General features: G+C 41.3%; 2 protein-coding genes across 4 annotated transcripts; one reads left to right on the top strand and one right to left on the bottom strand.

Annotated features, from left to right (window-relative positions):
* The first annotated feature begins 304 nt into the window (after window positions 1–304).
* LOC309716597 (uncharacterized protein) lies at window positions 305–3,484 on the top strand. Of its 2 annotated transcripts, XM_082550491.1 has the most exons (5): window positions 305–383; window positions 468–544; window positions 1,525–1,716; window positions 1,810–1,835; window positions 2,134–3,484. In XM_082550491.1, the coding sequence occupies exons 2-5, from the start codon at window positions 487–489 to the stop codon at window positions 2,200–2,202; spliced, it is 345 nt and encodes a 114-aa protein (XP_082406617.1). In that variant the 5' UTR covers window positions 305–383; window positions 468–486; the 3' UTR covers window positions 2,203–3,484. The 2 variants fall into 2 exon arrangements, with proteins under 2 accessions (XP_082406617.1, XP_082406618.1); XM_082550492.1 differs by lacking the exon at window positions 305–383 and having other exon boundaries at window positions 411–544.
* Window positions 3,485–21,978: 18,494 nt separating this feature from the next.
* Window positions 21,979–25,467, bottom strand: LOC309717516 (zinc finger MYM-type protein 1-like). Of its 2 annotated transcripts, none has more exons than XM_082552155.1 (3): window positions 23,536–25,467; window positions 22,997–23,150; window positions 21,979–22,789 (listed from the first exon to the last, which is right to left on the bottom strand). In XM_082552155.1, the coding sequence occupies exons 1-3, from the start codon at window positions 25,062–25,064 to the stop codon at window positions 22,262–22,264; spliced, it is 2,211 nt and encodes a 736-aa protein (XP_082408281.1). In that variant the 5' UTR covers window positions 25,065–25,467; the 3' UTR covers window positions 21,979–22,261. The 2 variants fall into 2 exon arrangements, with proteins under 2 accessions (XP_082408281.1, XP_082408282.1); XM_082552156.1 differs by having other exon boundaries at window positions 22,997–23,111.
* Window positions 25,468–27,465: the final 1,998 nt, after the last annotated feature.

Genomic DNA, 27,465 nt, shown 5'->3' with positions numbered 1-27,465 from the left:
AACAATATGACCTCCTCAGAGTATCAGTGAGCTTTCACTGGACAAACAACTGGAATCATGTCCTGCAGCTGCTGATGTTTTTGCTTCTGTCGTCTGCAGCTTTGTGCAACGCTGCTTCTGGGAGCATTTTTATTGGCTCTCTTCCACAGCATGTCTTGTTTGTATGTCTGTTCACAATAGTCTAGTATGAATGCCTGTTGGGTAGATTTTCATCTTTAGTAAAAGCTGTACGACTCATGAAAACACTTAAATTTATGCCTTTTTCACATAAGCAGCGGGGCAGATTGGGGTCCAATTCTGGCCCCCGAGCCTTATGTTTGATGTAACTGTCACATCTAGAAAGTGTTTGGCTCACCTAACGAGTCCGGGCTTGCTGATAACAGGTAAACTCGTTTCGTGGGAAAATAAAGTTTTTGTTTAAAGTGTCAGAGGACTCAGATCTCATTCCCACGCTCTCTCTCTGCCAGTTTGTGTCTCTCGTCCAGGATGAACCCGTTACTGTCCGCCTGTCTCTGGCTGACTCTGAGCGTGTTAGTCTGCTGTGGTGAGTGAACTGCAACCAGAAGCTTAGATGTTATAAATTATAAATTAATGTTATAAATGTGTCTTTGTGAATAGGAGATTTTTTTAAAAAGTGTTTGTTCTTTGTTTGCACAGTCATCCGTCGCTGTAACGCGGTCTCGCGGATTTTTTTTGTGTGTGTGCGCGTGCAACTTTCCATGTTTAGGCTATTTTTTTGTTTTTGTTTTTTTGTTCTTTTTTTTTAAACCCCGCATTGTGTTCTGCGTCCTGATTGGCTGCGGACCGTTATAAATAATCGTGCCGTGTCTCCTGTGCAGTACAGAATGCGTTCAGCTTGTCAAATTTACATAAATCTTCCCTCGCTGGCAGCGTGACTCTGAAGTGCTGCACTGTATGTTTGTAAGTTTTCTCCACCAAACACAACAATGTCGATGAAACGTTTTGCAGCGTCAGAGGCTCCTGCGGGTGACTTTGATTCTATAACACTGGACTTATTTGTTTCTACGAAGGTTTGAACTTTGAGAGTTTAAACAAGAGAGAAAAGTGTGTAAATGTTCATGCCTGTCTGAGAAAAGTGTATAAAGTGTGTGGTTTGGGGGGTTACAGTCTTAAAACGTCTATAACAATTGGAAAAAAATTAAGTTGGCTGCTTCGCGGATTTCGCTGGTTATTAATGGGATGTCCTGATGTGGCGCACAGGTCACGGCCTCGCCTTCAAACCGAAAGCAAAACTGACAGCCTTTTTTTTTTCTGACCAATTAGCTCCAAACATCCAAAGACTTCAGACTGTTCAGATGACCTTTATTTTCCAAAGCTGTTAAAAAGCTTCATATTAATTAAATAAAATATTAATCCAGGGTAATACTATATTTAATAATATTTATTACATATACAGAATGAATTATAATTGGGTTGTTTTATAAAGGGTGTGTATGTGTATGTCAGCCAACTTCTGTCAGCTTACGTGCTTTTTATTTTGTTTCTGCTGAATTTTTATCACAGAAAACAGTGAAAAAGAAGACTGGGACCATTATGACCTCACAGAGTTTAACTGGACCGACTATACTGACTTCAACTTGATGGATTACAATGACTTCAACTTGACCGACCCTGTCGACTTCAACTTGACGGACCTTGACTACAGCTATGACTATATCGAATTCAGCACTGACCTTGTCCACACTTCTTTTAAAGGTAACAGCAGCGCACCAACACAGCACAGACACTTTGTCTATTATTGGTACTTTGGTACTGATGCCAGTATCTGTGCTTTCTCCTGTCTTTTAGAGGATGAGTCCAATTTCAGGAACAAGGTGAGAAATCCTGTTTTTTTGGGTTTTTTTTTAGACGTGTCAGTAAAGGACAGATTTATAGTTTTAACTTAAAACAAGAAAATATTTATTTATTGATTCTGCTTTTCTGTATTTTCCGTCACATACTGTCTGTCACTCTAACACAGCCACAGTTTCAAAGACAGTGTTTGCAAAACAAATCCAGATCTCACATGATGGCATCATGAGTCACAAAAGAAGCTGCTAGCATACAACATTTCACCTTTTTTGTGCCAGATAAACATGCATGTATGTGTGTCTGTGTCGTTCACTCTCTCAGGCCTCAGGGATTGGTCAGCTGAAGCTCGTGTTCCTGCTGGGATTGGCTGTCCTTCAGATGTGGAATTGACAAAGATCATGGTGACGATAACACGGTCATCAATGATTCGTTTTAGTTAAAATTACATTACAACATAATGTCACGTTATGCTGTAATGACATAGGACCGAAAATGGAACAAAAACCAACATCGTCCACTTATTGGCTAAAACTGTAATAAAATATCTGCGGACAAAAAAAACAAACCAACAAAACTTTTTTGACAACATTTGATTCATGGAGTCATTGTTTGCAGTTCCTCTATCCGGTCGTTAAGTCTGACGTCACTAGCCGTGTCTGGGCCTAAACTCCGCTGCAGGTCCATATATCAAACGATCACTATGGCATTACTGAGAGTTAAAAACTGTCTAAAGTCTTTCATCTTTAATAAAATGATCAGCATTCTGCTCTACCAGGTGTAACAATTGAGTTTAACATCCAGGCATCCATGAAAACGGCCATTTAACAGAGTTAGAAGTTAGCAGGGAGTTAGCTCGCTAGCTTCTATCTAAATACAATATAGCATGTCCTGACTGCGGGGTTTTGGAAACAAATTAAAACGTACAGCTCTGTTATCACTTCCAACATAAATGAAGACAGAAAACTAAACAGCAGTGACGTTTGTAGGGTTACTGAAGTTGGGCTAGCTGGTATATAATGATGTGCTACGTGACCGCTAGCGACACAGCTATGTTAGCATAATATAAACAAGCTAACTTTTTTTCCACTTGATAAAAGTTAACGTGAGTGTTCTCGGTGGTCAGGAACAAATGTAATCGCATGGCAGGATGCTGTAAAAGGACCAAACTTCAGCCAGAGAACAACTGAGATAATCCATCCACAATACGAGGTTAGTCATTCATATACTGCTGCATGGGCTGGGCTGTAGTTACAGCCTAAGGTTTTAAAAACTGAGCTTAAATAAATGATTAGCGGTAATAAAAGCCGAGGGAGGTCAACAGTGATCACTGACTGTTTCAGGAGCTTTTTGAGATCAAATAGAAGAAAATACAAAACATTAAACATGTTAACAACACAAAAGCCATAAACGCAGACTACTTTAGGCCCGGAAGTAGGATTCGTCGACCGGATAGGTCACTAGTGCATCTTTCTATGGTCACGTCTTCTTTCATCTTATTATGAAAGCTGAGTTCTTCTCAGGTTCAGTCTCGTATATTTGTGTTTTAGATTTTTAACTAAATGAGAAATTTAGTTATAAAAGAATGTTTGAATAAAAACGCACACTGATAAAAATATTTGCTGTGACTTTTTAATGATTACTTCATGCAGCTAATTTTAATTAGCTTTGGTCCTTCACAGAAACTCTTTAATAAAATATTTGATTTATTCATTACAATCTGTGCAATCTTCTATTTAGGTAGTGCTATTTATTACCCATATTTACTTCTATACAAGGAAAATATACATCTTTCAATACAAAACTATCATAATTTAAATTTTAATCATTGAATCATTGAATCATTGCCTCTGAAATGCCTCAATGCATTTGTGTAAGTCATTTAAAGCGCAGCAATGTGAAAGACTTGAATAGTGACAAACAAAGGTGTACATAGTTATTAATCTGAATGATGTTTAAGCGTTCACATTATTGTTATCCTGCTTCACGTTTTTGTCAAGTTATTCGGCGCTTCTGTACAGCAGGAGTTTTTAGGGATGATGTAACTCAACAGGTTACAGAGGCAGGATGATAATCAAAATCTTAGCATACTGTACGTAAAAGGTCAAATGAGTGCATTCATGAGGCTAAGTGCTCCTTCTTTGATTGTAATCATGTCTGTGCCACTTTGTATCTGTGGGTTTGTGATGTTGTTACGTTCCCGTAAAAGGGTCCAGGCGATGAGGGGGGGAAGTAACAAAAAGTGTCCGGGTCAGAAAAAGGAGTCAAGGAGGCAAAAAGGTTAAATTAAATAGTTTTATTAAAGTAGCTCAACTAAAAGAGACGGACAAGCTGCTATCACCATTTAAGGAAAACAAACACAACTCAAGCGGTGGTCAATAAAGTAAAAAGTAAGTCAAAAAGAGAGCAGCTCACTAGCTGCAACCACACAACCACACAGCTCACTAGCTGCAACCACACAAACACACAACTCACTAACTGCAACCACACAGCTCACTAGCTGCAACCACACAACCACACAGCTCACTAGCTGCAACCACACAACCACACAGCTCACTAGCTGCAACCACACAGCTCACTAGCTGCAACCACACAACCACACAGCTCACTAGCTGCAACCACACTAATGGCACGCTGGCTCAGAGCTTACCTTTCCCTGGGATTAAATACTTTTAATTACTGACGAGAGTCAGCTGCACAAAAGAAAGGTGGCAGCTAAGGCAGGAGAGATGGTCGGACACGCCCACACAGACAACTTCAGGAGGCCGCTCTGCCAGGGCCGTAACAATGTTCACATCAGTTTGAATTTCGAGCACAGATGGTGTCTAAACGTCTAGCTTTGTGGGTATAAAACACAGATAAAGTACTGACACTGTAAACTCTGCAGCTTTTACATCCCCACCCCCTATTTTTTTTGTGTGTGTGTGTTTGTCAAACTTAATAATATTTAATAAATATTTCAGATCATCAAAGAAATTTAAATATTAACAAAGAAAACAGAAAATGCAGTTTATAAAAGAGGCAGTTTATTATTCAGGGGGAAAAAAATAATCAAAATCCAAACAGTCAATCTTCCCAAAAAAGAGTACTCCGAACTGAGGGGATTGCACTACCAGAAGGAAACATTGCAGACACTGAGGACGCCTACGAGTACCTGGGAATCCCACAGGAAAATAGGAACCATGAACAGGCTGCTAGGAAAGCTGCAACCACCAAGTACCTGCAGAGGGTCAGGCAAGTCCTGAGGAGTCAGCTGAACGGTAAGAACAAGATCTATCAACACTTATGACCTGCCAGTCATCAGATACAGCCACAGAGTACTAGATTTATCAGAAACCTCACTGGAGTATCCTAGAACTAGGCTCAGGGAGGGGAACTAGTTTTTCAGCGTCACTCTGAGACAGGATATTTCTAACTTTAGAGATGTTGCACAAATGGAAGAAAGCAGTCTTACATATTTGTTTAATATGTGCGTTGAAGGACATGTCCTGGTCAAAAATGACTCCAAGGTTCCTCACAGCGTTGCTGGAGGCCAAGGTAATGCCATCCAGAGTAAGAATCTGGTTAGATATCATATTTCTAAGCTTTTCAGGGCCGAGTACAATAACCTCAGTTTTATCTGAATTAAGAAGCAGAAAGTTAGCGGCCATCCAGGTCTTTATGTCTTTAAGACATTCCTGCAGTGTAACTCATTGGTGCGTGTTATCTGGCTTCATGGACAGATAGAGCTGGGTGTCATCTGCATAGCAGTGTAAATGTATGCTATGTCTTCTAATGATACTGCCTAAGGGAAGCATGTATAATGTAAACAGAATTGGTCCTAGCACTGAACCCTGTGGAACTCCATAATTAACCTCAGTGTGTGAAGAGGACTCTCCATTTACATGCACAAACTGGAGTCTATTAGATAGATATGACACAAACCACTGCAGTGCAGTACCTGTAATACCTACAGCATGTTCTAATCGCTCTAATAGGATATTATGGTCAACAGTATCGAACGCTGCACTGAGGTCTAGCAGGACAAGCACAGAGATGAGTCCACTGTCAGAGGCCATAAGAAGATCATTTGTAACCTTCACTAAAGCTGTTTCTGTGCTGTGATGAGCTCTGAAACCTGACTGAAACTCTTCAAATAAACCATTCCTCTGCAGATGATCTGTTAGCTGTTTGACAACTACTCTTTCAAGGATGTTTGATATGAAAGGAAGGTTGGAGATTGGCCTATAATTGACCATAAGGAACAAGTAGAAGTCAGCTCTACTATGTTTTAGTACAACGCGTTCTTCAGGCATTAGACTCATCAGCAAAATGAAAGCGGGATTTTAAAGCCACAGCAAGACTTTTACCATCTTGAGGCTTTTAAGCGGGCGACTTTCATTTTCCTGCAGACACAACGAAAGCAGAAGTGAAAGTTGTCAAATGTGCAACAGTTTTTGGTGGTTTTATTTTATTGGCTTATTTTTTGAGCATAATTGTCTATTTTGTCTTCACATAACTGCGTGATGAATTTAGAGGCTGCATAAATGGCTATAAGCTGAATATGGACTTTTATTTCTTTTTTTTCAGTAAATACCTGAAGCTGGAAATCAGCCAAAAAGGTCAAATTTATTACAAGGAAATCAAACCATATAAAATCCCACTGTATGAGTCTGTATATTACACCAGAGTCTTGATGCATCTCAATCATCCAGGTAAGTAAATCTCCAAAAGTTGATTCTGTTCATCTGATCGTAGCGTTTTGTGGGAGAAACGTTTCGTCACTCATCCAGGTGACTTCTTCAGTCTCAGCTGACTGCAGGTTTCAATCTTATAAACAGGACATTTGCATAATGACTGAAACCAGCCCAGTGAAGGAACAATGGGCTGGGAGGTCAGTTCCTTAATCATAATTATGCAAATTCTCATGACCATTGATCAACAACACATACGGATTACTATTTAAGGTTTGACTCTCATCATCCACTGGAGCATAAACTGGGAGTCATCAGGACGCTACAACACAGAGCGAACACCATCCCCACTGACACAGCAGCCAGGGAGGCAGAAGAACATCACATGAAGAAGGCCCTGAGTAAATGTGGTTATCCCAGCTGGACTTTTGTCAAAGCTGGAAAGGCTCCTACAGAAAGCTCCAACTGATCCAAGAGAGAAGGACAACCGCTGCCTAAACGAAAACCTGTAGTGATCCCATATGTGTCAGAAGTATCGGAGCAGTTGAGACGCATTTTTTCTAAACATCGTGTCTCTGTGGCTTTCAAACCCCAAAACACGCTGCGCCAAAAACTGGTCCACCCCAAGGATCTGCTCCCCCGACACAAACAGAGTAACATAGTGTACGCTGTTAAGTGCAGGAGGATTGCCAGGATTTATATATCGGGGAAACCAAACAACCTCTGGCGAAGCAGATGGCACAACACAGAAGAGCCACCTCGTCAGGCCAGGACTCTGCAGTCTATTTACACCTACAGGCCAGCGGACACTCTTTCAATGATGAGGATGTAACATCCTGGACAGTGAGGAACGCTGGTTTGAGGGCGGAGTCAAGGAGGCCATTTACGTGAAAGGGAAAGACCATCTCTGAATCGAGGAGGGGGCCTAAGGGTACATCTATCACCATCTTACAATGCTGTGATTGCAGCCATTCCCCAACTCTGTGAATGGGACTCATGGTTATTGATCAGAGGTTGTTGATCAATGGTCATGAGAATTTGCATAATTATGATGAAGGAACTGACCTCCCAGCCCATTGTTCCTTCAGTGGGCTGGTTTCAGTCATTATGCAAATAGAATAGAATAGAATTCAACTTTATTGTTATTGCACATGTCACAATTACAAGGCAACGAAATGAAGTTTGCATTCATCCAGAAAGTGCTTTAGCAATAAAATAGATATACCATATTTTCCGCACTATAAGGCGCACCGTTGAAGACTGGGTCTGTTTTCATACATAAGGTGTACCGTATTATAAGGTGCATTAAGACAAACAAAACAGTCAGATAACTTGACCTTTAGTAAGCTCATTCACATTAACTCTTAACACTGTTAAGCTGTAACACATTCAATATTGAAAAATACACTTACTTTTGCCAGTACATTCAACTTCCACAATTCCATCAAATTCTTTACCTTCCGTGTCTGAGTTACGGTAAACAGCTGCGCAATTTCGGTATCAACGATGCCCGGATCCCTCTCACGCCGGATTAAAAGGCATTTAAAGTGCATTCAGCAAAATAAAACAATCAGATAAGTTAAACATCATTCATCATTATCTGAATCAGTTGTTGCGGTTACTTAGCTGTTCAGTGATTATTCCAGCCTTCGTGAAAGCTCGGACGACACTTGAGACTGATACCTTAACCCAAGCATCCACGATCCATTGACAGATAGCAGCGTAACTCGCTCGGCGTTGCCTCCCTGTCTTGGTGAATGTGTGTTCGCCTTCTGTCATCCAATGCTCCCACGCAGCTTGTACTTTAACTTTGAACGACCTGTTGACACCAATATCTAGTGGTTGGAGTTCTTTGGTTAATCCACCCGGAATGACAGCAAGCTCCGAATTAGTTTGCTTCATTTGGGTTTTGACAGCCTCGGTGAGATGGGCGCGCATGGAGTCGTAGATCAAAAGAGACGGAGATTTGTGGAAAAAGCCACCCGGTCTCTTGACATAAACTCAGCCACTCGCTCATCTTCTCCTCGTCCATCCAGCCCTTTGAGTTAGCCTTGACGATGACGTCGGCCGGAAACTTTTCTTTTGGCAAAGTCTTCCTCTTGAAAATGACCATGGGTGGTAGTTTCTGGCCATTAGCTTGGCAGCCCTGAACTACAGTGAAGGATGACTTCTCGTTCCCTGTGTTGCGTATAGATACCGTACTGGTCCCTGTTTTCTCGACAGTACAGTTCACGGGGATGTCAAAGGTGAGGAGGACCTCGTCCATGTTAGTGATGCGTTCTAGCTGGATCTTCTTTTCAGTGATCTTATTCTGGCAGTGCGTGCAGAAAATGGCCAACTTTTCTTTGTAATCGTTTGGCAGTTGCTGTGAGACAGTAGTTCTTGTGCGGATTGAGAGATTATGCCTTTTCATAAAACGGAAGCACCAAGAAGGTCCCCCTCGAAAGTCGTTGATCTGCATGTCAGGTGCTGCCGCTGTTGCCTTGAGTCGAATAGAGACTGTAGAGACACTTCTGCCTGCTGTTCTCTGTTCAATAACCCACTGTTCAATTTTGTCCACTAACTGCGGCCATCGCGCCTTGTTCCCTCGGAAACTCCTTTTGGTCATCTTTACTTGTTTTAGGTCATCTTCTTGCTTCCTCCACTTGCGCACCATCGACTCATTAATGCCGAATTGTCTCGCAGCTGCTCTATTTCCATTTTCTGCTGCATAACTGATTGCTCGGAGTTTAAAATCCGCTTCGTAAGCGTGTCTCTTCGCAGGTGCCATTTTGAAGTCGTTATACATACACAACACGGTAATGTTTTGTTGAAGTACAGTACGTATTACTCCGCGAGGCTCCTGGCAACAGTAACCGTAATGCTCCGAAAAGTGGCACTAAAAGTTTTTTTGAAAGATTTTTGAGCATCGTGTAGCACATAACATCAGTTCGAGGTCAGTAAGCACAAACCAAAATTCATACATAAGGCGGGGAAACCTGTAGTCAGCAGAGTCACCTGGATGAGTGACGAAACGTTTCTCCCACTGAAAATGTCCAGATGAACAGAACCCACTTTTGGAGATTACACCGGAGTATTATTGCTACATTAAGAAAATAAAAAATATTTTCGATCATTTTGAGAATAAAATTGAAATTTTAAAATTAAAGTTGAAACGTAACATGTTTGCTGTAATCTCTATGAAATGCCTTGTTAGGATGGGTCAGTGAAACAAATGTATTAACTGTATTATGATATACCACATCCTCTTTTTTTTTCTTTGTGTGCATCCCCTCTTCTGAATTTGTGTTTTTCTGTCTGAGCAGACTCAGCTTTTTCTTTTCAGCGTCCTTATACTCATCAACACACTGTGTTTATCAGCTAAAAGAAACCATTTCACTCACTCAGAGGGTATAGAAGGGTCTTGAAACAACAACTGTAATCTTGAAATTTTGCCTTTATTCTCGAAATGATTAATAATATGTTTCCCTAATACTCCTTGGAAGTATATTCAGTCTGTCTGCTTTCTTTCCAGTGACTCCAAACAAGAATGTAGATAGGATTAATTATGTTCATTACAATGTAGTGAGGCTCTCTAACCTGACCAGAGACGGCATGGAGGGGTTAGCGGAGCAGGTGGGTCCGTCCTCGTTAATGGGAGTGCAGAATAGAATGGCCCTTGACATGTTGTTAGCGGAAAAGGGGGGCGTGTGTGCTATGTTTGCCGACCAGTGTTGCACCTTTATTCCAAACAATACTGCTCCAGATGTGTCGGTAACCAAGGCTCTGGAGGGCCTAAAGAGCCTTTCTGAAACTATGCATGATCACTCCGGTGTTGGTAATCCGTTAGAAGGCTGGCTGACCTCAGTGTTCGGACGGTGGAAGGGGGTCATCGCTTCGGTCATGTTTTTTTTGTTTGTTGTGGTGGGTATTATGGTTATTTGTTGTTGTCTCATCCCTTGTGCCAGAAGAATGTTCAGAAGTATGTCTGTGAGGGCAGTGGACCCTGGAGTCATTACTCCAATGTCCATGATGCCAATGATGCATGTGGAACTGAATGTGTAGGCCAAGGAGGGACACAACTGTTTGTGACCTCTGGATTCTCCAGAGGTCAACAGAGGGAATTGTAGAATAAGGAGGGGATGTTTTTCTCATTATCATTTAATATTTTAATATGGCATTATTAGTTCATTAGAAGTATATAACCAGCTTTGCATTAAGCATAAATTGAAGTTTTTGATCTTACATTATTCTTTGCATTACAGTGATGGTGATAACTTTAGTTTGATCTTTTTTACAGGTACCAGAATAATAACATGATTTTCCATTGCAGATGTAACCATGATCATTCCATACACATTGCAGTTTGTTGCTCATTCTAGAGTTGTGCTCAAGGTAATTAAAGGTTAAAAGCTACAGCCAGCGCGAGTCTGGCTGATCTATGGAGGGCAAAGGCTTTGAGCTTGGAAGGCCGCACGCGCTTACACAGCACTTATAAGATGTCATTCTTGGTGATTTTGTGCTTAGTCATGTTTTAATATGTTTTAAGTAGAAGTAGCTGATCCAGCAATATTCATTTAATATTATATACTTGATTTAGAGCAATACACACTGATGGTCTTAATAAATGAAAGAGTCCTTGTAGCTGCCATGTTGTGTCTTAGCAGGGTACAGACGGTTCCAGGAGACGGGGGCAGTCAGCGTCTGCCCTCGGGAAGGAGACAATGTTATTCTTTGTGTTAAATAAAATTGTCAACATTGATTGTATTACACCTGTCACTACGCATGAGGGGGCGTTCTAATACCCTGATTTCATAAAACTATGGTGATGTGTTTTTTGAGATGAGATCTGAGACTGTCTGCATACAGTGTCCATCTCCCACGTGTGTGATCATTAAATCATCGTTTGACTCAACCCGACCGGACCAGTGTTGTTATTGTGGGTTTTTCCTCTGGTGTCCATCCCCAATATTCTGAACCTTAACATTTTGGGAAAGCAGACAGACTGAGCTGATGAGGAAGTGAAAAGTGCTTAAAATAAACCTTTGTCATCTTGTTGAAGTCGTGAAGCTCTCTCAGTGAGTTTGTGTCTGTTGTTCAGGATGAATGCCTTGCTGTCCATCTGTCTCTGGCTGTCTCTGATGATGTTAGTCTGCTGTGGTGAGTGAACTGGAACCAGAACATCCTTTAATCCTAATCTGCTGCAGGTTTAAGCTGTTTTACATGAAAGATGTGATGCTGATTGAGAGAATGATCACGCCTGTTCTTTTTTTGGCAGTCAGGATGTTTTCTGCATTATTTCTTATAAACTGCTGCAGCTGCTTTGAAACTTTAAATATTAAAATTGCAAATCATTTTGCTAACTGATGGATTCACGTCAACAGTCCTAAAAAAGCAAACTTGCTCCACAGAGGTCGACCAGCTGATTGATCCATCGTGACTTTACTGGACGTCAGAAGATGTTTGTTGCATTACTGCAGTTACAGTTTCATACGTTTTTAAAAAGATTGTTTAAAAAGAAATTTAGAGATCTGTTAAGAATTTGCTGGAGTAATTGTCCTGGAGACACTTGCTCTGTCAAACAACTTCATACCACTACATTAATGTTTGGTGCATGAAACCATGAACATCAAAAACTAAAAAACTAAAAAACTAAAATGCCAGGCTTGTAGAGCAGTTTGTAGGTTGTCTGGAGTTTGTTTTTAGCTCACCTTCCATCAGGTCACATGAATTTATTGTTTCTGCTTAATTTTCATCACCAGGAATCATTGAAAAGGAAAACTTACACCATGAAGACATGTATGAATTCTCAGCGAATAACTACACTTCTTATTATAACTTATCTTCTTATTATGACTACGATTACTATGGTAACTGCAGAGCACCTGCACAACACAGACACTTTATCTAGTAACACAACTATTACTGAGCTGTACTCACAGCAGCTTCTGTGCTTTCTTGTGTCTTTCTAGAATTTGTCCCCATGAACAAGGTAAGCCATCTTTTTTCAGATGTACTGGTAAAGGACAGAATTACAACTTAAAACTGGAAAAGATTTATTTGATTATTTTGCTTTTCCTTATTTTTGTCACATACTATCATGTAATAAACACAGCTGAACTGCAAAAACACCTCCAGAAATCCTGATTACACATGTCACAAAATCAGTGTTTAACATCAGAAAATCCAAAGATTTTTTTTTGTGTTTGAGCTTAAATTTGTACTTTTTTAAACTTTAAACATTAGTATTGGAAATAATTAGAAAAAAAATCCCACTTTCTTGCCTGGAGGTTTTCTGACAGATGCCCGCTGGATTCACTTCAACAATCCTAAAACTAAGCACAGCTAAGCAGAGATCAGCCATCAGTGTTTAGCTGACTTTTATTTTTCTGACGTTACTTCAAAACTACAAGTAAAGCTGGCGTGTAAGCCCGTCACTTACTTGTGGCTTTTTAGTTGGTCTAACTTTCCTGCAGACGCTTGATAAACAGAAATGAAAGTTGTTGAGTTTCTTCCCGTCTGCATGTTTGTGGTTTTGTGTCACGTACTGTACTCGTGACACTGCTGAAAATGATGCGCAAACTCATCTCCTGTGCAACATATTTCTTTTTCACAGAAACTGTAGAAAAATAGAAAAACGACAGGTTAACCAGTTCTTTCTTTTAGTTCGTACGCTGCCTCTTCGCTACTGACTAACACTTCTTCTAGTGACAATGACCTTACTTTCTCTAAACTTTACACTTTCATAGTCACACGCAACACTTTTATGTACTGCCCAATCACAAAAGTACATTTTACTGTATGCACGAATACCAGAGTGAACTCTCATTACAGTTTTATCTTGTTTTCATCTATTCATCAACCTGAACTGCATTTATCAACCTGCATCCTTTTCAACTAAACGTTGTTCTTGACTTGAACTGAACATTCAGTCACTTTCTCTTATTGTGCAAAACATATATTGTGGCTTTGACCCAAAAAATACCTGTATGGAAATCAAAGACTCTCGGCACAGTCTAACAACTGGATAAACTTGGGAATTAAATCTCCAGCCTAACATTGTCACACTACAAGACCTTCATCATCAGCCGCCACTGCGGTCTGTCACTTTTATAACATCCCACCCAGCTTACCTGTAGAAAAACAGAAAAACAGTCAATCAGTTCTTTCTGCGCAGGCCGTACGCTGCATCTTCACTACTGACTAACACTCGTGAAGCGCCAGCTACCGATGCGTTCGAGACTGAGTGCCCCCTGCTGGCGAACAGTACAATCGACATTAACAGTGGCCTTTCCAAAAGAAAGTGTCCGTGAGCATAAAATAAAATGGGGGGGCTACGATTTTCATGTCTTTATCTTTATCATAGCGCCACATATGTGAGGACGCATGCATCCATGCGTGTAACACGTGTCTCCATAATTTGGGCGTGCATGGCTGCCAGTGGCCAGTTTAAGTTTACTCAGTAGGAAAACAATAAAGTTTATGGCGTGAAATTTGAACATTTCTGCCTGTGTGTTTGTGTGTGACCTCTCTCAGGCCTCAGGGATTGGTCAGCTGAAACTGATGCTCCTGCTGGGATTGGTTGTCCATCAAATCTGGAACTGATTGTGGGTGGAGCCAAAGACAGAAGCTTTATCTGCAATGAAAGTTGTAATAAAAAAGACAAATAAAAGACTTTATTTTTGAAACTATTCGAGTGATTGTTTGTTTATTTTGAACAGCTCAGACCTGCCTTATGTTTTATTATCAGCGCTTACATCTTTCTTTAAGTTCAGTGGCCTCATCCTAAAAAACCTGTTGGGTCCGACTCACAAAGCTGAGGCTCATTAAAAGCTGTAAGTTTTCTCTCGTTTGGAGAGTTTCCATTTAGACACTCCCCCCCTCTCTCTCTGTCTGTCTCAGTCAGTTTGTGTCTCTCGTCCAGGATGAATGTGTTGCTCTCCATCTCTCTCTGGCTTGCTCTGATCATGTCGTCCTGTTGTGGTGAGTGACCTATGACCTTTCACATATCTGTTTTAATTAACAGACTAAACCTGCTTTTGCACTCAAAGGTCTGATATTGATCGAAAGATTCATGAAGGTTTTATCGGCTCTCAGACGAAGTGTGTTGCAGTCTTTCAGTTACAGGTTGAAGAGTTATTGTGAGTTTTTTGTTTGGCTTATAGACTAAAATTGCTAAACAACACTGTAATCCACGACATCTCTTTATAAACCGCTTGTGGACTCGCCCTTGAACTGAAAGCCTAAGCGACTTGCTCCATGATGCTCACGGTTGTTGACGTCTTTCTCTAAAAATATGTGGTAGAAAACCAGGTCATTTAAAGGTGCTGATCTACTTTACTTGACATGTTCTGGTTTTTACACTTAAGAGTAAAACTGGAGTGTAAGCAGCATTAAAGATAAACCTAGAAAAAAACTAATGGCAGCATAATCTATCTGCATAAAAACAAAAATGTTGTCATGAAATAAAAAAAACATCTCTGAACAAAAAGATGTTTTAAGTCATATTTTAGCAGGCTGTACAAAAAAGCTGCACTGATGTTAGCGCACAAAATGTGTGTATTGATGAAAATGTTCTTTGCAGTCAAGCCTCAGAAACGTTGCATCTGTGGGTTTGAGTGCAGACATGAAGAAAAGGGGAAATGAGGTGGCTAAGATGTAGCTATGTGGGTATAACATGCAAACACTGTGAAATCATCCAGCCTCGTCATACAGTGCATCCAGAAAGTATTCAGTGCTTCACAGGCCTGTCTGTGAATGTCCTTGAGGTGCTCAGACAGAGTCCAGGCTTAAACGTGAGTTAGCATCTGAAATTGGCCTGAATGCTCGCCATCCAACCTGTTAGAACTTGAGAGGTTCTGCAAAGAAGAATTCTGCCCAGCTTTTGTGAACAGGTTTCTCTTCACCATGGAAATAATTCTGTGATCATCTACCACTGTTGTCTTCCGTGGATGTCCAGGTCGTTTTGTGTTGCTGAGTTCCCCAGTGCCTTTTATCTGACTAATTAATAATTGCTGGTGGCTGATGCCCTCAGACGTTGGTGTGTTGGTGGTCCTTGTCGTCTGGGGCTGGGCGCTCATGTATGTACCGGCTCACTCCTGGTGGCCGATTGGCGGGGCCGGGCGTAAAATTTTTTTTCTTCCACAGTAATTAAATAGATTCAGCATCTTCCCTCAACAGAATTGCAGACTGCACAGATGGTACCTTCCCAAAGAAAAAAGTGCTATAGCTTAATAGGGTATATTAGAGTTAATAGTTACTATATACAGTAAAGGAATTCTATCAGTTTTACATCAGATTAAAACTTTGTAAAATTCAGATAATTATTTATTAAAAGCTCGACATTTTAAATGAGAATAAGAAAGAAAAGTATGTCTTTGTGCCCCCTTTTCCCTGTTCATGCCCTATCGGCCCCCCTGGCTAAACCATGCTAGATCCGTCCCTGCACAGTTACGTCAGCTGTAGAAAAAGATCCTGGTGTAGAAAGTAATATTAAATAAATTCTAACAACAGCTTATCAAGCTTAAACGTGCTGCTGTTGTTCAGCCGCTGGTTTCCTCTTTCTGAGACGGACTCGTGACAGAAAAGCCGATCAGCTGATCATTAATCAATTTCATGATTGAAGTAGCAACAGGAGAGGGAGGGGGAGGCAGTCGCTCCATTGTTAAGCTTAACGTGGGGATGCTTGAAAAACATTCAGACATGAACTTACACACTTGCTTTACTTCTCTGGGATAGCTCTCTCAGAGATGAAATGCCGGTTTGGAAGGACGTAGCGAGGCTCCAAATGCTCAACCAGACCGCCATCAGGTCTCGCACGCCACAGCCGCTCTGTCACATGACGCATACTCTTTCGACGTGCTATGGTTATGAGCCGAGTTACGCCATGTCACAAGTTTTGTGAGGTGTTTTTGTGATATTTAATGGATCAGATTACATTTTTTATTTCTCTCCAATATCCGATCCAGTGATGTAGGTCAGTATCGGACCGATATGTAATATCGAATCAGTCCATCTCTACTCGCCACACATTTTTGTTTTTTCCTTGAGGGTCGCAGTTTCCCCGCGTACACTGACCACATATATCCAAATAGAATTACACCTGTAATCTTGAAATTTTGCCTTTATTCTCGAAATGATTAATAATATTTTTCTTTCTTAATGTGGCCCTAATACTCCTTGGTAGTATATTCAGTCTGCATGTGAAGTTAAAGCAGACTAACAAGAAGACAAAGGTTTATTTTCAGCGCTTTTTCACTTCCTCGTCAGTTGAGTCTGATGTTTAAAGTCGTGAAGCTCTTTCAGTGAGTTTGTGTCTGTCGTCCAGGATGAATGTCTTGCTGTCCATCTGTCTCTGGCTGTCTCTGATGATGTTAGTCTGCTGTGGTGAGTGAACTGGAACCAGAACATCCTTTAATCCCTCTAAAATCCAGTGTGGATTTAAGCTGTTTTACATGAAAGATGTGATGCTGATTGAGAGAACGATCACGCCTGTCCTTTTTTGGAGGGAATCAGGATGTTTTCTGCATTATTTCTTAAAATAAGATTATTTGCTAATTATTTCCAAGCTTTTGGCAACACTAACTGCTGGATTCACTTCAACAGTCCTAAAAACTAAGCATGCACAGTCTTCAGACGTGCTCCATGGAGGTCATCCATCAGCAGTGTTGGTCAAGTTACTTGAACATAGTAGTTAAATAATAATTATTGATTACTTCTCCAAGAAAATAATTCTGTTACTTATTTTCAGAAGTAATTAGTTACTTATTACTAGGGATGGATATCGTTTAGGTTTTATCCGATACCAGTACCAAACCGGTACTTTTGAAACGGTGCCGGTGCTTAAACGGTGCTCGAACCGGTGCTTAAACAATGGAAAAAACACAAACTTTGTCCTAAACCTCTCATGTTTAACTGTTTTCCACTTTTTCTTTGGTCATTTTAGCCTTTTTGTCCAGGGTGAAGGGAGTATCTGCCATCAAACAAGAGGACAGCTGCATGTAGCTATGATGATGTTTGCTAGTTCACCTTACATGCATTAATGTAATAACGTGGTTAGCCTACTCAACGTAAATTACACACGAACAACATTAAGCTACTCACACAGAGAAGAACGGCTGCTGCTGCATCATCATCCTCATCATTTCTGCTACACTGGCAGGGCTAGGGGCCAGGACTCTCCTCTTCGGGTTTTTGGGGGATGTTGCTAACTCCGGGTCCGATAACAGGCACCACACCCGCAGTAGATGTGCACGGTGTGAGGTCTCGCAGCAAATACGGCGCATTTCTCGGCTTTTAACAAAATGCTATACGTCACCAGGTGTTTCATCGGATTCTTGGTGTTACCTCCTTTGACAGTATCACAGTATCAGCTTAAAGCACTTGTTGCTGCTGAGTTTGCATCTTTTGCTGTGAAGTACAGCCAGACTTTTGACCGCTTCGCTTTGGGCATTTTTAATCTGTAGCTCTGCTCTAAAAGAATGTACGTACCTGGACCCGCCTACTATCCTCGGAAACGTAAAATGATTGGCTAGAATCCAAAGTGTATCACAGCTCAGGAAAAAAAAAGCACCGAAATGTGCGCTGCTTTTCGGTCTGGTTACTACCGTTTATGTCAGATCCGGTGCCATCCTGTTGGGTTGCTCTTACTCTGCTCATCATAACGTCACATCAGGGTTCACTCCCACCGGTCTTGACCCCAACTGCCATCTTAACTAATTACAGGATGTTTCGTTAACATCCTGTTTTTTTAATGCAATTACATGAGAGAGATCAGTACAGGAAATTTGTTAAACAACGTCATACCACTAAATTAATATTTGGTACATTAAAACCAAAAAGTTCAATAACTGAAAAACCTGCCAGGCTTGTAGAGTTTGTTGGTTGTCTGTAGTTTGTTTTTAGCCCACTTTCAATCAGGTGACATGATTATAATGTTTCTGCTTAATCTTCATCGCCAGGAATCGTTGAAAAGGAAAACTTGCACCATGAAGAAATCGCATTCCTGCAGAATTATTACTACAGTTATCATGGCTACGTTTATTATGACTACGATAACATCCTAGAGAATAACACTGGGAATGACCACAATAACTATGGTAACTCCAGAGCACCTGCACAACACAGACACTTTATCTAGTAACACAACTATTACTGAGCTGTACTCACAGCAGCTTCTGTGCTTTCTTGTGTCTTTCTAGAATTTGTCCCCATGAACAAGGTAAGCCATCTTTTTTCAGATGTACTGGTAAAGGACAGAATTACAACTTAAAACTGGAAAAGATTTATTTGGTTATTTTGCTTTTCCTTATTTTTGTCACATACTATCATGTAATAACTGTGGACGATCACATTAAGCACAGCTGAACTGCAAAAACACACTGAAACACCTCCAGAAATCCTGATTACACATGTCACAAAATGAGTGTTTAACATCAGAAAATCCAAAGATTTTTTTTTTGTGTTTGAGCTTAAATTTGTACTTTTTAAAACTTTAAACATTAATATTGGAAATAATTAGAAAAAAAACCCGACTTTATATTCAGGAGGTTTTCTGACAGATGCCCGCTGGATTCACTTCAACAATCCTAAAACTAAGCACAGCTAAGCAGAGAGCAGCCATCAGTGTTTAGCTGACTTTTATTTTTCCGACGTTACTTCAAAACTACTTCAAAACTACAAGTAAAGCTGGCGTGTAAGCCCGTCACTTACTTGTGGCTTTTTAGTTGGTCTAACTTTCCTGCAGACGCTTGATAAACAGTTTCTGTCCCGTCTGCATGTTTGTGGTTTTGTGTCACGTATGTGAGGAACACCTGAACTCAAACACAAGCCTGTGAGCTTGTTGTAGAACAATGATGTGGAGCACCTTTGAGCTTTTATCATCTCAATATGGTGAAAATATCTGAGTGATGTTCGCTTCATTGAATCTGTGCTGTGAGGAATAAAGGAAGCTTTAAATAAGGATTCTGATGTGGTACCAGCACGCCATCTGTAACAAACTAATCACTTATGTTGATGACAACAACTTATTTTTATCTGATGACAGAATTTTAATGACATTACAATCCATGAATGTTGGCAGCATCACCCACAAAAGAAGCGTCATCGGAAAATTCCAGCATTTTTAACCTTTGAGTTTGGGCGTGCATGGCTGCCAGTGGCCAGTTTAAGTTTACTCAGTATAAAAACAATAAAGTTTATGGCGTGAAATTTGTGCCAGAAGAACATTTCTGCATGTGTGTTTGTGTCACATCAGTCAAATAACTATTTGACCTCTGTGTGACCTCTCTCAGGCCTCAGGGATTGGTCACATGAAACTGCTGCTCCTGCTGGGATTGGCTGTCCTTCTGATCTGGAACTGACTGTGGGCGGAGCCAAAGACAGAAGCTTTATCTGCACAAGTTGTAATAAAAAATAAAAAATAAAAGACTTAATTTTTGAAACTATTTCATTCATGGAGTGATTGTGTTTATTATTTTTGGCCACAACCGTCTGCGTCCCTGCACTATGGACCACCTTGAAGTTAAAAGGCTGCAAAGCCAGATTCCACCGGGTGATCTGGGTGTTGGGATCATTTATGTTGTGGGGCCACTGTAGCGAGGTGTTTTCTGAGCAGAGGGTGAATGAGTGTCCCAGGAGGTAATAATGCAGGAAATCACCGCGTGTCAGATTGCCAGAAACTCCTTCTCTACAATGTTGTACCTCATTATTTGGTCGTTCAATTTTCAGCTCATGTACGGCCGACCACCCTTACCTGTTAGGACAAAACTGCCCCCAGCCCTCTGTTCGAGGTGTCCGTCTGCAGGACGTTAGGCGTGTGGAGAAGCGGCTCCCTAAACAGAGACTTTTTCACCTTCACAAATGCTGCCTGGCACTGCTCCGTCAACTAGACTAGATCTGGGGCATCATTCTGGGCTGGTTAGGTCCTCAAACCCGGGCATGAACCAGCAAAAATAATCAGCCAGCCCCAGGAATCTTCTTACCTCTGTCATAAACATGTTTGAACATGGGGTAACAAAATACTGTTTTGCATCTAATCAGAAGTGCAAGAGTAGTAAGTGCATTAAGAGCAATTATATAGATGTACTATGGGCAAATGTATGTATATGCTGGTATATGCAGATATGGGTAATATAAATGGCTGAATAATTATAAACAGATTATGTGCAGAAAGACCAAACATACAGATTTTTGGTCTTGGAGTGCAGACATGATGCAATTACTGCTGTTTTCTCCACCTGTGGACGCACCTGCCCCAAGTGCTACCCCACATACTGTACCTCCCTCCGTCCAACTGCATACTTCTTTCGGTTGAATACAGTGTCACGAAAAATTGAGCTGTGCCTAACCGGTCCAGGAGCTCGTCCACCCGGGGCATGGGATACACATCAACTTCGTTCACCTTGTGGTAGACACAGAATCTTTCTTCACAACCAGAACTATGGGGCTACACCTCACCCTGTGCGATTCTTTTATCACTCCCGTTTTCAGCATTTTAGTCAATTCTTTCAAAACAATTAGTCTCTTATGTTCATGTAGGGCCGTGAACGTACCGTCACACCAGGCTGCGTTTCAAAACGATGCTCTATGAGAGTCGTACTGCAGCAACATCTGCTCTCTGTGTGAGATGGTTATCAAAATAGATATGTGCAATTTGGCACCTCTGGCCCCAACTTATCTTTCTTAAACCATCCTCACCAGAGAAGCAGGTTCAGCTTCTCTCCACGCTTTAAGGAGGTTGTGCGACCATATCACTTCATAGTCCATAGAGCTGCTCACGGTAACTTTCTTTCACTGCACCCGCCTGCACGGAGAAAGATGCAAAAAGCTGTTGTGAAAGGTTCAGTCCTGTACCGTGTTGAGTTAATGTATTCCGTGAAGAATATACCGGCTGGTTTTTTATGTGGTAGAAATCTGCTGCGAATTATTGTGGTGAACTACATGTTTGCAATAATTCAAATGGTTTGGGTTCATGTCGATGTGTTTTTGGGCAATTTAAATGTGTGAATACACTCAAATCTCTTTTCTCCTTTAAGTCATTGTCAGTGTCTCATTTTGAGTGGAGGGTTTTTCTTCTCTAAGTTGAGTTACCACTACGATCCTGACTGAACCCAACAAGAGTAGATTCCACATATTTGGTTTTTATTCGACTTTAGATGACAGATTACTGCGTATTTGATCAATTCAGATTACTCAGTTAAAAAGGGTGACAAAAGCAATGCAGTCCACTGAAATGGCCCAATGAAGCCCATGCATATGCACTCAAACGGCAGTAGGCACAAAGGTGCATTTGGGATGGCCGGCTGGTTAACCAGCTGACACTCCGGGCAGGATGCGCACCATCGGCACACAAGTAGTCCCTTAACTTTAAAGGACATGAAGTTGTTGCTCTTACGTTCATAAAGAATGGTGTGGATGCTGTTCAACATTTTTTTAACCTCAGGTTTTCTTTTTCCATTTCACTAGCAGGCACTACTTCCTTGATAACGATGGGAAATGAGGAATGAGCAGTGGCGGCTCCTGAAAAAAATCTCAGGGGGGGCAATTTTTATGATATCGACTAAAATGACCCATTTAATGAGTACATCAAACAACACAATTTTAATTTAAATTTAAAATGAACAACCATATTCTGGCCATTTGTATAGATTTGTAAAAATGAACATGAACAGATTTTTTTTTTTTTTTTGAATGAATGAAAAATAACTATTGAAAACAACAACTGTAAACTGATTGGGGGAGTGGGCTAAAGAGAGAAAGAGAGAGGGATGGAGAAAGAGAGTAAATATGGTTAAGGGTTCTTATTTGTACAAGAACTTTGCTCGTCTGTCTTTCTGAGTGGCAAATTTCTCGATGACCCTGGTGTTGAAATCAGGAAGTTCTTGTGTGAGTTTTTTCTCTATGGACAGCATAGCCAGAGCGTTGAGCCGATCCTGAGCCATATTGTTTCTCAGGAAAGTTTTTATCCTCTTTAAAGTAGAGAAACACCTCTCCGATTCTGATGTTGTCATTGGTGTGGTGATGAGGATGTTAAGAAGACTTACAGTTTCGGTGAATGTGTCTTGAAGGTTGTTTTCCATCAGAACCTGATAGAGCGCCAGCGCACCACTACAACTCTGAAACTCCTCGTTGTCGTAGATCAGGGACAGTTCTGTTTTAAGTCTGGCTTTGTCCAATGAGGGATAGGCTTCCACTGTGGTTTGTAGTGCTGCATCTGGAAAATTTTTGCTGTGTTGTTGGAACAAGTCTCCTTGCAACAGAGTGGCGCTGACAAGGTGCTTGGTGAAAGAAAACCTCTCCTTGGCATGGCTCATAATGGTGTCGCACACCTATCCAATAATATATAATTGGTAAGAGTTAGATTCAGTGGTAAGACTTTGGCACATGTCTCATGTTAATCATTATTCTGAAAAAAAAAATCTGTCCATAACAAAACAAAACAGTCATGACCACTATATCAAATGACATCTGACAGCATCGTCATTAGATTTTATCTGATGATCCGATTTAAATCAGACCAAGCAGCTAGTGCTTACCTCCAGTGCCAAATGGTGTTGCCTGTCTTCCCCCAATGTTCTCCGTCTCTTTGTGGGTGGGTCTTGAACAGGTCCCCTGTACTCCTCATCCACAACCAGATTAGGAAGTGCCTCCCTGATCCAATACATAAGTTTCATTAATGGCTTCTGAAAACTGAATAGGGATATATTAACCAAACACAAACCAAACAAAGGTTGTGTTCTAATTACCGGGAATTACCGGATTTAATTAATAACCGGACCTGGTTTAATGGCTGGGGGAAAACCAGTGCAAGTAAATAAAGGCCCTGGCCATAATTTCAGGAAATAGCCTATGGTATAGGCTACATCAAATCATTACTGGGAATATACTTCATCAAATATACTTAATCAAATATTTTTCATAAAATTACTTCAAAGGCTGATATAAATCAAAATTATCTGAATTCCATTAAACATTTAAGTCACAGAACACAGAATATATGCAGAGAATTTGATAGAATCTATGCATAGATAATTAACATTTATTCTAGGTTACATATTTATGCTTTTATGCCTACCTGATAGCCTGCATGCGGCTGATGAATGTCTGGGTGATCCCTGCGATGGTGACAGAATCGATGTTTCTCTTCTGTAGGTGGTTATACAGCATGTCTACATGTGGCATTATCTTGTGAAACAAGGCCAGGAAAAAACAGAAAGCTTCGTCTTCCAGCATTCTCACGAAACCACCGGCATCTCTCTTTGTAGGGGCATCAAATCCTTCACTGTTACGGATGGTCTGAAAACACCTCACCAGATCGTCTTTATGTTCATACACTGTATTCACAGCACGACTGTTGAAGTTCCAACGGGTTGCCGATGCACTTGGAAGTCGGTGCGCCACCACCTCGTCAAGCACTGCAGTCCTCTTGCTCGATTTAGTAAAAAAAGAAGCGAATCCTGCTATGTCGGAAAAAAAGTGACTGATTTGAGGGATGTGGGAGGTTGCTTGTTGCATTACCAGGTTTAACTGATGGGCATAACAATGTACGTAGTGAGCGTTAGCATAAATGTCCTGTATCTTACGCTGCACTCCTCCAGTGGTACCCCTCATTACAGCGGCCCCATCGTAGGCCTGGGCGATCAACTTTCTCTCTTGTCCCTGGGGGAGGATGAAGCGCAGCCTCTCCGATAAGGCACTGGCTATTGCATCTGCACAAGCATTGGGTAGCTTGATGAATTCAAAAAAACGCTCTTGAATACGGTTTCGTTGGTCAATGTATCTTAGCACCATGACTAACTGACAGTGTGTAGAAATGTCAGTGGTTTCATCAGCTTGAATGGCTAAAAACTTCGCTGCCTTTACTTCTTCCACGATCCTTTCTCTCAGAACTGCCAACATGCAATCCAGGATCTCGTTCTGGACTGTTTTCGAGGTGCCTTTAAATACAGTAGCATTTTCAAGGTGTTGCCTCAAGTCGTGATCAATTGATGCCATCAAGTCGACTAAACCTCTAAAAATCCCTGGATTGTCTGAGGAATCACTTTCATCATGTCCCCGCATTGCTAGCTCAAAAGCACCACAAAACTTAATACAATCGATGATTTTAGATAAAATATGACGGTTTTTATCTACCTCTTCGTTGTGCCTTCTTAAAGCAATCCGATGTCCATCATCTAGCTGCGCCGCTATGCTAGTTTTCCCTAGCACAGCTAGCTTTACACTGTTGTCCATATGAACTCGTGAGCTTTCATGTTTCTTGATTCGTTCGGAGAGGTGCTTTAAGTCGGTTTGTCCAGATTGTGTCCACGTCAAATCACACTTGTCACTTTTGAACAGTATGCACGGGAAACAAAAAAGTGCATTAGCTGTTCCACAGCCTGTCAGCCACGACTTGCGCTGGAACCAACTCCGACAAAAAGTCCTGTTGTATGCTTTTGACTTCTCCTTCGTTGCCTGGGTTAGTTGAATTTCGGGCTTGTCAGGTCCCAACTCTTTAACTTGCAGTTTTTCTGCCATTGTCCTTCTGGCAAAAGGGTAGGTTAGAAGCGATCTAACCGAATTTGGGGGAGGCTGTGCCTCAACCGTTAACAATACCGCTGCCATCGTCTCTCTCTGACCTTATAGCTCACTTAGGCTACTGACTGAGGTAAAATTCTAGAACAGCAAATCTTCGCGCGTTTTCTGCAGGGGCGCAATTTTAAGCGCCCCCAAACCATTTAATTCAGCGACGCTGATAGGTCAAATATTTATTATTTTCCCCTGGCAACCATTTAATGATAGGCTATTTCGCTGCATATCAAGGGCGCTTTGACGAGCGCCCCAGAAGAAGAAAAACACCGTTTGTTGGTTGAACTTTAATGAGTCAGCTGGTGAAAATGTTAAAATACGCCTGGCTGTATATGGGCACACACATAGTAAAACTATCATTGATGAATTTTTTAAAAATATATATTTTTACTCCTCCACATTTGGGGGGGCGGAGCCCGAGCGCCCCCTATGGGCCAGCCGCCACTGGGAATGAGGAAGTGTGATTAGTAGGGATGGGTATCGAAACCCGGTTCTTGTTGAGAACCGGTTCCCACTGTTTCAGTTCCTTGGAATTGTTTGCCATTTTTGCAAACGATTCCCTTAAATGACGTCACCACGTTGCGGAGCGTCATTTACCTGGCAGGAAACACGGCGCGTAAGCGGCTCAAACGCTCAAAAGTTTGGTTATACTTTATGAGAACAGATGACAACAGGGCAACTTGCAATACTTGCAAAGTAGATGTTTCATTTAAGGGAGGAAACACTACGAATATCAAAAGCATTTGATCACAAAACACACGATGACCTTAAATGAATGTCGTGTTTTTAATTCCGCTCCGGACTCGTGAATCTCAACCCAGCAGCAGCGGTAACGTTTGCACGTCCTCTCCCGTTAATGCGGCAGGTAAATAATCAACTAACAGTGCATATTATGTTAGTGCGATCTGCCTTATTACAAAACCATTACTGTGCATTTAGTGACCATGATGAGAGACAGAGTCTGGCTCAGATGCTGCCAGTTCTCGCTGCAGTCTACCGGTAGCGTCTCCTTTCAGGCAGGATAGACGAATGTCACCGAGCAGTGACTCAGTTTGTGGTCAAAGGTTTGCACCCGTTTGCCACAGCAGATGATTTTCAGTAAGTGAATGTGTTTAATTGTAGGCAGGGACATTACTGGATATTCTTGTGTAATTGCTACAGAATGATTTATGTTATACTTTGTTATTGCTACAGAAGAATATTTATTTTATTATTTTACATTTACAATGTTTTTTCCCGGGGACCCTGTGACACCCCATTGAAGAGCCGCAGGCTGGATCTCTTAAGATCTCACTGCTGGGTTTGTAAGGCCATGCTACTCCTAAATTTCTATCTTGTTCAAAGAGAAGACATAAAACAAAGTTCTGAGCTAATCGACCTTAGTGTTCTCCTTTTTAAAAAAGAATCGATGAAGAATCGAATCGTTAAACAGAATTGAAAATGGAATCTGAATCGTGAAAATCTTATCAATTTTTTTGCACATGTCGAGGAGCGTGTCAGGCTACATTTCACTGTGTGTTATACTTGTATAACTATGCATGTGACAAATAAAGAACCTTGAACCTTGAACCTTGAACCAATACCCATCCCTAGTGATTAGTGCTGCGATTTGGGGAAGGGCTTGAAGGGGACTGGCGACGGCTCTCGGGCCGGGCGGATCCCCCTGTACTAACGAGAAATAAAGGGAGGAAAGGAAGGGAGGAGAGGAGAGGAGAAGAGAGGAAAGAAAAAGGGGGGGGGGGGGGGGGCAGGGGGCATGAAAATGAGAACAGCGGGTGTTGGAGAAGGGGTTTTTCTAGCCTGAGGCCAGACGGGGCGTGAACGAGGAGTGGTCCCGCTCCTGAAATTCAGGTGATATCTCCACTTCTTGAATGTTTGTGTGGAACACAGACATGAGTTAGTGCATGTGCCAGAGGTAGATCTCACTGAAGTCATCTTCAAAAAAACTTCTTGATCACTATGGGTGAAAATATCTGTATCATCCTCTCAATGCCTCGGAGCAAAGCTGTGAGAAAGCATTGTTCTGTTTTCAATATCAACAAATTCACAGAACTTCAGGTTCTCAGTGCGCACTGTGTCAATGTGGAAGTACTGAAACGGAAAGAACTATGGTGTTCCTTGATGTTATCTCTTTCTATCGACACCGATAACTGTTTGCCTTTCCTGGACTATGCCGTGCACGTTGAAGAGAACGGCAACCTCAACATTGAAGTTTACCAGAAGCCCACACACACGGACCAGTACCTCCTCTTTGACTCCCATCACCCTCTGGAACACAAACTTGGAGTAATTAGGACCCTACACCACCGGGCAGAACATGTTCCCTCTAAGCCTGAAGGGAAAAAGAAGGAACACACACATGTAAAGGAAGCACTCAAAACGTGCGGCTATCCTAAATGGGGCTTTCATCAAGTCAGTGAAGATGCACAGAAAAGAA

The sequence above is a fragment of the Aulonocara stuartgranti genome, assembly GCF_965226115.1.
Source record: "Aulonocara stuartgranti genome assembly, chromosome: 11".
Taxonomy (NCBI): domain Eukaryota; kingdom Metazoa; phylum Chordata; class Actinopteri; order Cichliformes; family Cichlidae; genus Aulonocara; species Aulonocara stuartgranti.
The sequence above is the reverse complement of the archived record's forward strand: the minus strand, read 5'-3'. Positions and strand labels throughout refer to the sequence as shown.